The 13,933-nt window shown below is 36.8% G+C and overlaps 1 protein-coding gene across 1 annotated transcript in view; it reads right to left on the minus strand.

Annotated features, from left to right (window-relative positions):
• ASIC5 (acid sensing ion channel subunit family member 5) overlaps positions 1-13,705 on the minus strand; it is a 29,651-nt gene extending 15,946 nt beyond the window's left edge. The window contains exons 1-4 of the mRNA XM_032874896.1: positions 13,621-13,705; positions 10,779-11,085; positions 1,987-2,224; positions 295-420 (exon numbers count right to left, since the gene is read on the minus strand). Of these exons, the coding sequence (XP_032730787.1) occupies positions 295-420; positions 1,987-2,224; positions 10,779-11,085; positions 13,621-13,675 (726 nt within the window). The 5' untranslated portion in view covers positions 13,676-13,705. The remainder of the gene's footprint in view (positions 1-294; positions 421-1,986; positions 2,225-10,778; positions 11,086-13,620) is intronic.
• Positions 13,706-13,933: the final 228 nt, after the last annotated feature.

Raw genomic sequence — 13,933 nt, forward strand, 5'->3', positions numbered from 1 at the left:
TGTGGCTGAGAAACTTCTGGCTTCCTTATTTTGTGGTATGAACATTTCTGGAGCCACGAAAATGATGGTCAGTAGTATAGTTTAAAATGTCCAGATTATGCCTCTAAATTTTAATTTTTTAATCTCTATGTCAATATTTGCATCCATGGGACTCCAGGCTAGGTTAACAAAAACTGAAATAATACCAACTGTGGGACCAATATGACAGGGCAAAATATTTTGATCAAATCTTTTGAAACCTCTGCACATTCTTATTTGTCTTGACGCCTGGCAAGGTTTAAGAAAATTCAGTACCTGATTGACATTGAAGAGCAAGCTTAAGCCTCTTCCAGAGACACTCACTTTTTCCTTTGCTTGAATATTTTCACCATAATTAAAAGTAAAACAATTTCCATATTCAGTGAAGACATGTGCAAAGTCCTCAATATGAAAACGAACCAAATGAAATGTAATTAGTTAGGTATTTTGATGACTTTTGAAGTTGAAGTTGTTCTAACTTAAAAAAAAATCAGATGTCTAAATGAGAATGCAAAAATATCAGAAAGAAGAGGGAATGTGGTGATTCTGGTTTGTGTTCATTAACAGGTTTTTTTTTTTTAATATGCCTGTGTCAATCTATATGTTATTATCTGAGATTTTTTATGTAAATAAACATGTTTTTAAAAATTATTTGTTCTGTGTTTAGTAAGGATTCATGGAAGCATGTATTCTTACCTAGGGAGAAGGCTCTTTGAGGGTTCCCCCTGCCACCACCATTGACATCCTCCAAATGCCAATACCACATAGGCACCCATATGATAAAAACTGGGCCAATCTGAATACCCTATTCCCTCACTTCAGTAACTGGTTTAGGAACTGACATGTGTCCTACACAAAGCTAATCAGTCTTGGATGGAATTATTAAGAGGATACTGGAGTGTTAACATATGATAATGAGAGGTGAGGTTTGTCAGCAATCATCATGGCTCTGTGAAGAGAATTCACACAGGGGGAAAAAACCAACGTGAGTCACGAGATAGAAAGAGAGAGAGAATGTTAATGATATTGTCAAAGTGTCTTGGTTGAGCCTATTCTGAAGCCAGTCCTACTCTCTAGAGTTCCCTGTTAATTAACCTGATGCATTCTTTCTACTCTTTTGTTTCCAGAGGTGGGTTTCTGTAAGTTGCACCTGAAAAATTCCTGTCTAATACATGTTGAATACAAACTTTCTTGGTGACAAGTTTGAACATGTTGTTTAGTAAATAACAAGCAGCATAGGAGAAATTCTTCTCTACACTAAGAGTTTGAAAAGGGCTTCATCTCAGTCAGATGTCTGTCAGGAGTTTTTTTTGGTCTGTGCGCTAAGGAAGCCTACCAGAAGAATAAGGAATTGTGTCTCAGAATCATGAATTTGTGAAATTTACTTGGAATCACCCAGCAACACCTGTTACAGAACTGCTCCTACTAGAAACATGGTGTCAGAGTCCCTACATATCCCTTCACTAATAGTTTCCAGGGATATCCAACACTTTCTCTGAAATGTAGACTAATTACATAAAAGACAAAAATAGGATGTTATGAGTGATTAGAGAAATATATGTAATTTGCACAGTCAAATGGTATGAAATGCTTTCTACAGTCATCAACGAAAAAAAAATCTGAATGTTGGTTCCTTAATGATAATAAAAATGCTATCTTGGAATATGTTATTGAAGAATGGGTAATATTAAAATATTACCTTGCATTCATTTTTTTTGGAGATTATCCTGCAACAAAGTTAATCAAAGATTTCTGTTCTCTAGCTATTTTTACCTAACCACTTGGAAAAAGAAGTATGTTTCATGTGTATTCCATACCCCATGATGTCATAAGGCTGAACTAATGAAATAGCCTCTTTCAGCAAATTTTGATTGATTCTCTGTGGAAGTAAACTTCATCTCCGTGTGAAACAGTACAGTGCAGTAGTTTATTATGTTGATGATATTTGAAGAAATATCAAATTGTTACCTGTGGGCCACATGGCTTTCCAAAAAAGTCACATTCCAACAGTGTGCTACTGTTGAGATAAAAACCATTTTTTTTAACAAACTCTGTAATGCTGAAGTTTTGATGACTTGCGAGAAAATCAATAGCATCCTTAAAGCCAGTGTAATTGGACCTGATTTCCTGAAGATGGAGAACTTTGTAGACAATATTCCATAAGAAAAAAATAATACCAAATTTGGCTGCAGCTTCTGTTTGGAACCTATTAGCAGGAAAATAAAGGCAATATTTAGAATAGCAAAGACTGTCTATTGTCTAGAGGACAGACACCAAATATCTGGACCCTATCAGCTTTTCCAGCTTATCTAAAGTTACGTTCTCCTTCATTCATATAATACATTCAGGGAAAGCTGAATTCCTAAGAGGTCTTTGCCACATCTGAAATCTGCCTTGCACTTGTACTTGTCATTTCAATTACCTAGAAGACTTTACAGACCTAGATCTGGATACATCCTAATGGATCTTCAAGACCCAACATGAAGAAAGAAGTGGAAATGTAAAGTTGCTAAGAATATAGACTCAGGAGCCAGATTTCCCGGGTTCGAATCCCAGCTCTGTCACTGTGGCTTTGTACTCTGCCAAAGCGGTTATGTTGGAATTATTTTCCAACATCTTCCTTGTGTATATCTGGTTACAATAGTAGAGTAAGAACTTCAGCCTCAGACGTACTTTGCGGTACATCTCCTGACTCAACTTGTTGATATGGGGCAGCAGCCAGGACTGGAGCTCTTCCGGCTTCCTTCGGCTTCTTCAACTCCCGGATCAAATCAGAGTGTGACCTGGAGAAGGTGCCAGTTCATCCTCCAGGTGGCTTACCCTACCGAGATCAGGGGTGGCGAAGAAGAGAGACACACCTTCCTAACCTTCCTAGTTCCTATTTCTTCCTTCGCTTCAGATCTGTTTTCCTTTCTGACTCCTGATCTTGCTGATTTCAAGCCCAACACCAGAAACAGAGGCAAGAGACTTACAAAGACTGCTTAATCAACCCCAGCGTGTAGTGGACTTAATCCTTATACTAAATTTATTCTGTGTCACTCATAGGGCTCTTTTTCTCCAAGGAAGCCCTGATTGTTACAGCCAATGAGTGACTTCATCTCACTGTGACTCAGTTTTCTCACTTGTAAAATCACGGTTAGTTAAAAGCCTACCTCAAAATGTTATTTTGATGGTCAAGTTATTTTTCTTAAACCATTTAGAAGCGTGTCTGGAATATAGTGTAAGTTATGTAAACATTCATGAAATTAATGCCCCCCATCACTGTCCAAGTATTTTCCTGGCAATTAAAGGAGAAGGAATCTATTCGCCCTAACTACAATAAGTAATCTGTGATTCCCTTCTTTCGCTGAGCAATTTCCACATTGCCTTGTGTATAGTTGTTTATTTGCATACACCATATCCTTTCCAAAATATGATTAACATTTTCATATTTTGGGTATTATAAACCTTGAAACTGGACAAACACTCTTCGTTCAAATTTGTTGGTAGAAAGCATAGAACGAGGAGTGTATTCTCTCTTGCTAAGTACACAGAGCCATGTGGCACTGGGTTTGTGTAAATGTGACCTCACTCCTGGACTTCCTTTCTGTCCCAGATTTTATATTTTATCTTCACTTTCTATTATCTTTCATGTAATTTTGCTTTCTCCTATAAGCCACATTAAACCCTTTCTCAGTCAAGGTAGAGTATACATAAAACAAAACATGGAAAATAAAAAAACACACCCAAACCAGCATCATACATGCTTTTAGAGGTGAGAAACTATTTTCACCGTCAGGTCTGAGTAGAATCTCTTACTTAACCAGCTTTGAGCCTTGAAGGCCCATCTTAAATCCACCAGCCCAGGTTCTAGATTCCTATGCATATCCTCCTCTGACTTCCCCTTTCCTTATAGACACTATTAACCTATGGTGGTATTCTACCTGATAAGAGTATACCCAAAAACCTTGCTTTTCTTGGTCAGCAGTGTTCCTAGTAATCTTTGAGGGGTTAACAGTCTACATTTGCAAGCTATTTGGGAGGGGGATCACAGTGGTAGCCCTAATTGAGGGATGGACCTTGAACTTCCCTCAGCTTTCCATCTCTCTGAATGATGACACTATGCCAAGGATCTGCTCTTTCCACATATTGGATATTGTGGCCATTGATATTATGAACATTGGGGTTCATATGGCCCTTCTTTTCACTACATCTGTATCTTTGGGGTAAATACTCAGTAGTGCAATTGCAGGGTCATAGGCTCTATTTTCAATTTTTTGAGGAACCTCCACACTGTTTTCCAAAATGACTGCATCAATTTGCATTCCCACCAATAGTATAAGAAAGTTCCCCTTTCTCCACAACTTCTCCAACATTTGTTGGTTCTTGCCTTGTTGATTTTTGGTATTCTAATTGGTATAAGGTGGTATCTCAGTATGGTTTTGATTTGACTCTCCCTGATGGCTAATGATGATGAACATTTTTTCCTGTCTGTTAACCATTTGTATGTCTTCTTTGGAGAAGTGTCTACTCATGTCTTCTGCCCATTTTTCGACTTGACTATCTGTTTTTTGGATGATGAGTTTGAGAAGTTCTTTATAGATCTTGGGTATCAGCCCTTTGTCTGTAGTGTCATTTGCGAGTATCTTCTCCCATTCTGTGGGTTGTCTCTTTGTTTTGTTGACTGTTTCCTTTGCTGTGAAGAAGCTTTTGATCTTGATGAAGTACCAAAAGTTCATTTTCACTTTTGTTTCCCTTGCCTTTGGAGATGTGTCTTGAAAGAATTTGCTGTGGCCAACGTCTAAGTTGTTACTGCTTATGCTCTCCTCTAGGATTTTAATGGATTCCTGTCTCACATTGAGGTCTTTCTTCCATTTTCAGTTTATCTTTGTGTATGGTGTAAGAGAATGGCCCAGTGTCATTCTTCTGCATGTGGCTGTCCAGTTTTCCCAGCACCATTTATTGAAGAGATTGTCTTTCTTCCATTGGATATTTTTTCCTGCTTTGTCAAAGATTAGTTGACAATAGAATTGAGAGTCTATATCTGGGCTCTCTATTCTGTTCTGTTGGTTTATATGTCTGTTTTTGTGCCAGCACCATGCTGTCTTGGTGATCACAGCTTTGTAATATAGCTTGAAATCAGGCAATGTGATGGCTTCAGCTTTATTTTTCTTTTTCAACATTTCCTTGGAGATTTGGGGTCTTATCTAGTTCCATATAAATTTTAGGATTGTTTGTTCCAGCTTTTTGAAAAAAAAACCGTTGGTATTTTGATTGGGATGGTGTTGAAAGTACACATTGCTCTGGGCAGCATAGACATTTTAACAATGTTTATTCTTCTGATCCATGAGCATGGAATGTTTTCTTTAAAAAAAACTTTATTACACCATAATAGTTGAGACCATGAGGGTGATCTAGGCGATGAACTAGAGTTAATGGATAAAGCTAACAATATTTGGAACAAAGGAAGTAAAAAAAAAATATGAGACATATCGTTCAGTGTAACACCAAAGTGTCTTGCTCTGAGTGTATTTTTGACTTAAATCCAAATTTCTAAATCTGCCCAAGTCTATTCTTTTAGAAATCTTGCTTAGTTAGAGTTTGCCTTGCTCTTTTATTTAACATACACTGGTAAGAGGCTAAGAAAATAGTAATAAGAATGTGTTGCTTTGTTTCAATAAGTTAATAAGTGATAGCCAGTTAATGAATGCATGTGTTAATGCCTCTAACTACACATCCCTAGATTTTGTGACCCAAATGCATACATTTCATCTGATGTCCAAATTGATGCTTGACTCAGACCTTCATTGGATCCCACCAAAACTGATCTAAGTCTAGCATGTGTTAGCAAGAAATGTATATTTTGCAGATCATTTTATGGAGAGGAAAAATAAAGAAGAATGTTGCTTGGATTCTCCTACGAGAAAATTTAAGTATCTTACAGTACTCTGTGAAAATAAAATCTTTGACATGTGTCCATTTCCTATTTGCATAAGAGTCATGATTTTATCTTTTATTTAAAATCCCTGGGGCCCCTGTGTGGCTCAGTCAGTTAAGCAGCTGCCTTCAGCTCAGGTCATGATCCCAGAGTCCTGGAATCCAGCCTGCATTTGCGTCCCTGCTCAGCAGGGAGCCTGCTTCTCCCTCTCCCTCTGCCTGCCACTCTGCCTACTTGTGCTCTCTTTATCTGTCAAATAAATAAATAAAACCTTTAAAATCCCTTACCTCATATTTAAGCAGTAGGTTTGGAATAAACAAAGAAGCACAGTGACTACTCTGAAGATAAACAGAACTCAAGTTACTCATTCTAATACAATAGCTCAAATAACATCCGTATTCACTCTATCCCATCATTATTTCTGGTTTTATTCTTTATTTATTTTATTTCTGTGTTTAGTAGAAGAAAACAAATTTCAGAGGTGTGTTTTTCCCCCAAATATAATATAATGGAAATCGTGATTAATTTTATGTTGAAAATCGTTTAGTGAACATGTTTGACACAGGAACATCTGAGAATCAGTAGAATAGGTCCCACAGGAACAAAACCAATAGCAGTCTTGAAATTCCTGGAATGTATTGTGAGGTGTGATTTTTATAAATCTCTGGCAAATATATCCTGATGAGTTCAAGTCATTGTTTTGTGGGAAAGAAATTTTCAGGCTTAAAATTCGTAAGTATTTTTCAGTCAAATGTGAATGAAACAATACCAACAAGTCCAGCTGTGTTGAATATTGAACAAGAATATATAAAAAAGGCAATTTTGATGAAACCATTGATAAATTTGCAAAAGCCTGAAAAATGGAAGCTACAGTGCTATAATTATTCATCACACTGACAGATCCAAAATAAAGGTCTTTCTTTTTATTTCAAAAATACATTAATGTTAAAAATTATCAGTGCATTATTTCTTTCCTATTTTTGTACTATATTTACTTAATTAAAAATTTAGAACAAATACATATAGGCCATTATTGCTGTATGTTTAATTTCATATTGTAACTGAAAATAATTTTGTTATATAAAGGAGGGGAATGTTACAAAAATTATCTACTCTAGGCTGTCATATACATTGCACTGGCCCCCTGGTACCCATGGTAAAAAGTAAACCCTTCCTGGGCACCTGGGTGGCTCAGTTCTTGGGCGTCTGCCTTTGGCTCAGGTCATGATCCCAAGGTCCTATGACTGAGGCCTGCACCAGGCTCCCTGCTCAGTGGGAATCCTGCTTCTCCCTCTCCCACTTCCCCTGCTTCTCCCTCTCCCACTTCCCCTGCTTGTGTTCCCCCTCTCTGTGTCTCTCTCTGTCAAATAAATAAATAAAATTTAAAAAAAAATTAAATCCTTCCTAATAATCTGAGATCCCTTGGCAAAATTTCCTCAACTCAGGTATTGATTCCTGCTAATAAGGTAGTTTAGCAAGAGTACAGACATTAGGAGCAAACAGCAGACATCTTTTTCAGTCCCTAACTAGTAACTTTAAGGAAACTGCAACTGTACACCTTACTTTCTCTCATGTGAATTGGAGGAAATGCAGTTTAGAATAATGGTCTTCAAACTGGGATGTATATAGACCTGAGGATACACGTGCACAGACAATTTTAAGGGAATAAATTTCCAGATCTTCAACTTTCACCTAAGGTTCAAAAAGAGGCTGCATTCACAATTGTGATTTTCCCATTTATGAAAGACTTTTTACCAGTCACCCATCAAATCCTAGCCTATAATAATGCATTCTGGTGTCTGTTAAACTCAGGGCTTTTAATAGACCCATACACAATTAAATTATACCTTACTTCAGAAAAGACTCTAAGAATTAATCAAGTCTCCTTAAATTTTTCTTGCTTTGTCATGCACATATTTCTGATTAGGATGAAGCTTGGCGTTAGACACAAGGTGTTTGAGCCCTTGCTAGGACTTTCTGAATTGAGAAAAGCTATAGTAGGGCATCTTGGCTCTTTCCACTGTTTGGTGACTGTGGCCATTGCTGCTGTGAACATTGGGGTACAGGTGGCCCTTCTTTTCACTACATCTATATCTTTGGGGTAAGTACCCAGTCATATAATTGCAGAGTCATAGGGTAGCTCTGTTTTTAATTTCTTAAGGAATCTCCACACTGTTTTCCAAAGTGGCTGCACCAACTTGCATTCCCACCAGCAGCAAAAGAAGGTTCCCCTTTCTCCACATCCTCTCCCACACATGTTGTTTACTGTCTTGTTAATTTTTGACATTCTAACTGGTGTAAGGTGGTTCTCTCAATGTGTTTTGATGAATGAACATTTTTTTCATGTGTCTAGTAGCCATTTGTATGTCTTCTGTGGAGAAGTGTCCATTCATGTCTTCTGTCCATTTTTTTATGTGATTATCTGTTTTTTGAGTGTTGAGTTTGAGGAGTTCTTTATAGATCTTGGATATCAGTCCTTTGTCTGTAGTGTCATTTGTGAATATCTTCTCCCATTCTGTGGGTTGCCTCTTTGTTTTGTTGATTGTTTCCTTTGCTGTGCAGAAGCTTTTTATGTAATTAAAAAAAAAAAACTTTCTTCTTTCTTTCATGTGGTAGGAACACGGAACATGAAATCTACTCTCTTAACAAATCTAAGTGTAAAAAAACAGTATTGTTGATTATAGGTACAATGTTGCCCAGCATGTCTCTAAAGCTTCTTCATCTTTTACAGTCATATAAACTTTATGCATAATGATTTCTAACTCCCCATTTCCGTTCCCTTTCCCTCAGTCCTTGGCAATCACCATTCTACTCTTTGGTTCTATGAATTTGATTATTTCAGATACATCGCAAAAGTGGAATCATGTAGCATTTGCCCTTCTGTGACTGGCTGATTTCATTTAGCATAGTGTCCTCAAGGTGTATCCATGCTGTTTCTTATTGCAGAACTTCCTTCTTCTTTAAGGCTAAATAATGTATCAGTGTATGCACATAACACATTTTTGTTTATCCACTTACCTATCAATGAGCATTTAGATTGTTTCCCCATTTTAGGTATTATGAATACTATTGCAATCAGTATGGGAATGTTAGTATCTCTTTGATATCTTGTTTTAAATTCTTTTGGATGTATACTTAGACGTGAAATTGTTGGATTATACGGTAAATCTATTTTTAATTCTTTGAGAAGCCTCTGCACTGTTTTCCATAGTGGGCTCTCCCTTGTGCATTCCCACCAACAGTGTATGAAGATTACAGTTTCTTCACATCCTCACCCACATTTGCTGTCTTTGTTTTTGTTGTTGATTTTGGTTTTTGGTTGTTTGTTTTTTATTTGTTTGTCTGTTTTAATAATAGCCATCCTGACAGGTGGTATCTAATTGTGGTATTTGTTTGCATTTCTCTAATGTTTAGTGACATTGAGAATTTTTTTTCATACATCTGCTGGCCATTTGTATATCTTCTCTGAAGAAATGTCTATTCTAATCCTTAGTACATTTTTAAATTGGGTCATTAAGTTTTATGGGGATTTTTGTTTGTTTGTTTTTGAGGTATAGGAGTTCTTGATATTTTGAAGATTTACCCCTTAATGATTTTTTTTTCCAAAAAAAAATTTTTTTCCAAAAAAAAATTTTACCAGTGATGATTGTTTCTCTAAAGAGAAGATCTGTGAAATTCCTCATACTACCATTCTCAAAATAGTATATACGTTTTATTTTAATAACAGATTTCTTCCACTAATCTTTGCTTGTATTAGAACACAAACCATTTAACATAGGCAATAGTACTGAAAATCCGGTTGATTTGCTTTTACTCTTTGGGACCTTGATACACATCTTGACACTTACCTAGCAGTCACACAAATGTGCTATAATATCCAATACATATGGAACACCTGTCTGAGGAAGATCCCAGGAATGAGACAAAATTGTGTATATATTATCTCATCTAATGTAACAGCAAACATGTGTAGATAATATTATATAGTTATAATTTATACATACAAAAGTTGAAGCTCAGAAGATTGATCAGGGGTGGTTCTAGGAAATCACCCCCCCGCAAAAAAAATCCTACATGTGACATTTCAGGCTCATCCATAGGCAAATATAGGGTTTTCTCTGGAAGGCCTCAAGGGGAACAGCTACGCTCATACAGGAGACTTAGTCTATTTTCTGGAGGGAGTTGTTATTGCTATTTTCTGGAGGGAGTTGTAGTTAAGGACTCAAGAATAGCAGAGCATTATGCCAAGTGCCCTGAGCTCAGGGCCCTGTGTGACTGCACAGGTCCCAGGTCTGTGAAGCTGGTCTGCCTCTGTTATATTAAGGGTCTAATCACAAATGCACTGGAACATTCCCTGTCTCCAAATTACTTTTGTACCATGGTTCTCTCTTCAGGTTCTTCCTCATCTCCACCTAGAAACTGCCATTAAGCACATGTCTAGGGCATCCTTGATACTTGGACTTCCATGACACCCTGGGCACAGCCTGTCCCTTGTGCTTTCAGAGCAACAACCATACATGTTGCATTGGGACTGTATATGCTTCTCTCCTTTTTTGCTAATTAACAAACTCTTTAAGTGCAAGGATCCAGACTTCTACATTGATCTAGCCACAGGGTTTGGTGTGATGTCTAGTAAATAATTACAGAAAGAAAGAATAAAAGAAAGAAGCAACCGAATAAGCTTCTTTACCCTTCTATATTTGGGTTTTTAGGTATAATTTAAGAACCTGATGGGTTTAGGTACATTAACTATCACATGATAAAACTCTATCGTCAGTGATACAAGAAAGGTTATATGAGCAAAGTTGTAGATACTTATTACTACTTAAAGAAGAATTTTTACCTGTTTAAATTGCAAAACGTCACAGCTGGGAAGTCAATCTTTTGGACATACTGAACCTCTATTGACGTCGTGGTGGGCCATGTGAAGTAGTTGACCAAGCGACTGTAGATCTGCCATACGACGAGTGAGACTGAGCCCAAGACTACCACCAACCAGATCAGCTTGCGAATTTTGCTCTGGTTGCGAACGATGTTGTGCACCCCGTGAAAGGAAGTGGAGATGGCAAAGTCATGGTCAAACTTCTTTCGATCAGTGGGAGAGGGCAGCGGTTTCTTTGAAAGGCATAGCTTTATCTTTTCCAGGAGTCCTTAAGTTTACCAAAATATTGAACCAAACAAAAGTAATGAGTCAGAAACCTTAATGCTATCTGTGAGAAACACAACTCTAACAAGTTCAAACAGGTTACCCCTTTTAGGTTGGAATACATCAATATTCAAAATCCACCTTGGTTTCTTTAGGTATCAGGAAGTAGAATTGATAGCATGGGTCTGATCGAATGGGTGGCTTGCAACTCATAATCTTCAAAAAATTAGTTCTCATTTTTGGAATACAATTTCTCGGCGGACCTGAGAAACAGACCTGAAGTCTGCCATCAGCTCAGCTCAAGATCCCAGAGTCCTGGGATGCAGTTGGTCTCCCTTGTTCAGCAGGGAGTCTGTTTCTCCCTCTCTGCCTCTCCCCTGCCACTTGAGTGACCCGTGAATGTGCGCTTTCTCTCAAATAAACAAATAAAATGTTAAAAATAAATAAATGAATAAATAAAATACAGTTTCTCGTTGAAGAATCACAAGGTCCCTTAGATGTCATGAGCACAACGAAGCTAATAAGTGGGGCAAAGGGTAATAAGTGGGGTTAAAAGGCAACCTGACCTTCAATTAATTTGGGTCCTACAGTAATGTATTGTGAGGCTGATCTTCTGTAGCTCCATAGGCTTCAAAACACGTCTATTTTACTTCAGCTGGCTAATTTAGTCTGGAATATTTAAAGTTGTGTCATCAGTGAAGCAGTCTATCTTCAGACTCTTGAGAAAGTGAATTCTTTCCAAACTATCAATAATCAATTAACTCACGTTTATTTATATTGATTGGTAAGGACTGATAAAGGTAGACCATATTTTTACCTGGCAATATATAACATATTCTGAATTTTCTGTTGGTTTCTCTTGTTTTTATTTTCTGTAGAAGACATGGAGAATTTCTTTGCTGAAAGAAGGCTGCAAACAGCTCAGAGAATGAGATGGTTTTTGAAACAGAAATACCAGGTTCCTGGTCTACACTGTGCCAAGTTCCTTAATCTTTCTAATACATGGCTCCTCTTCCATCGGATGGGAGAACAGTCTTCGCTTCATGAGTTTGTTGTGAGTATTAAATAAGATAATACTTGGGGCTGGCTTTGTACATCATCTGAACCATGCTAAGTACCCAGTTTTTTTAGCTATTTTTGTTATTCTGCTAATTTAGTAGTGACTCGGCAAGTGGCAAAATAGTAAGGGATTTTTAAACATTGAGTTCTTAATGGTCTCACAAATGCCATAATTAAATGAATTGACTTTTATATTTTTTTTGCTTCAAGAAGCATTATTTCTGTCGTTTGATCAGCATCAATTTATTTCTAAAAGGTTTCAAGTGTGGCTTATCATTAAATCATGATTTAATTCTTCATAGGTCACATCAATTAGCTGAGCTTACATCATGATATATAAAAGATACCTATAAATGTTTTCTAAGAGACTCCATTTCATTTGCAGAGTGTTAGGACAGAAATACAAATTATATTATGATTATTTTACAGACTATACACTTAGCAGGAAATTTTGTATTCATCTGATTAGCTCGAGTTTAGAAGATAATTTTGTAATATTCCCACATTCCGTTGTTTTTAATATTGAATTAGGTAATGTATGTATGAAGTAACAGACACTGTCCCTCAGCAAAACCAGAAATATAAGAAAAGCTGTTGTTATTATTATTCCCTAGCAAAATAAATTTAACAATGTTATTTCGTGTATTACTTAGCCATTAGTTACAAACATGAAGGATTGACCTACTGAAGGACAAAGTCTCTGGGCATCTGGTACCCTTCCTAGTATAGAACCCAAAGCTGTTAGAAGGGGAAGAGTAATCTAGTGACCAGTAACTGGCCAACCAAAGTATTTCTGTTTGCAAGAATTACCCTGAAAAATATGTTTCAGGCTTATCTATTGAAAATCAGCTTGTTTAATATACATCTACTCCTTGACAATTGCTTTGGTTTTACTGGCATATTCTTAATCATTTGCTAAGGTTTTAAAAGAGTTTTGTAAATAATTATTATCGTACATGAATGAAACAAGGTGAAATATTACCATGAGGAAGGTTAAAATTGGTTTAATAAATGGCTTTGCAGGCAGGCAAAACAAAGAAACGTCTTACTTTCCTGACTGAAGTAAACGCTACGTAATTATGCCAAGTGGCCCTTGCATTGAACACTGATCTTTAGAGAAGCATTTTGAGGAACGTCAAACATGTTTTGCTGTATTTTAAAAATAAAACTTGTAGGCACATGATAAATAGAACCCCCCCCCAAAAAAACCCAAAAACACACACAAAAAAACCTGAAAAAAAATAAAACCAAAAAATAGATTCTAGCACATAGCAATATTTTAAAACTATTTTTGCTTGACTCCCTCATACAAATTGCTTCTTTCCTATGTAACAAAAACTGTGTTACTCATATCCAAGTAATATTGGAAATCAGGCTTCTCAAATGGAAAAAAAAAAAAAAATTCCCCTTTCCCTTGGCTAATGTCCAGCCTGTAGGAATGAACATGTTAACTGTTCTGAGAAGTTGACTCCTTACCCACCTTTCTCAGCAGATGCTTTTGGTTTCCCAGTCTGCTCCATCCTCAAGTTCAGCATGCAGAGTCCTTAGGGTATATCCAATTTTCACCAATAACCAAATTCATTTTGTGGCCTTTATATAAAATACAGCACTTGAGGTTGTAAAACATGGGGGCAATTTAAATGTTTGTGTTGCTATGTTTTGTCTCATTAAATGCATAATCTGCAAACCAAAAATGCTGGCAGAACAGGTTATGGGTATTTATGGACTGTTGAGAAGCCATCTCAGAGTGAAACCAAAAAATATAATTTGGAAATCGTTTTCTCAGAATGGAA

This window comes from Lontra canadensis, unplaced genomic scaffold, assembly GCF_010015895.1.
Source record: "Lontra canadensis isolate GAN:19392208 unplaced genomic scaffold, GSC_riverotter_1.0 scaffold1, whole genome shotgun sequence".
Taxonomy (NCBI): Eukaryota; Metazoa; Chordata; class Mammalia; order Carnivora; family Mustelidae; genus Lontra; species Lontra canadensis.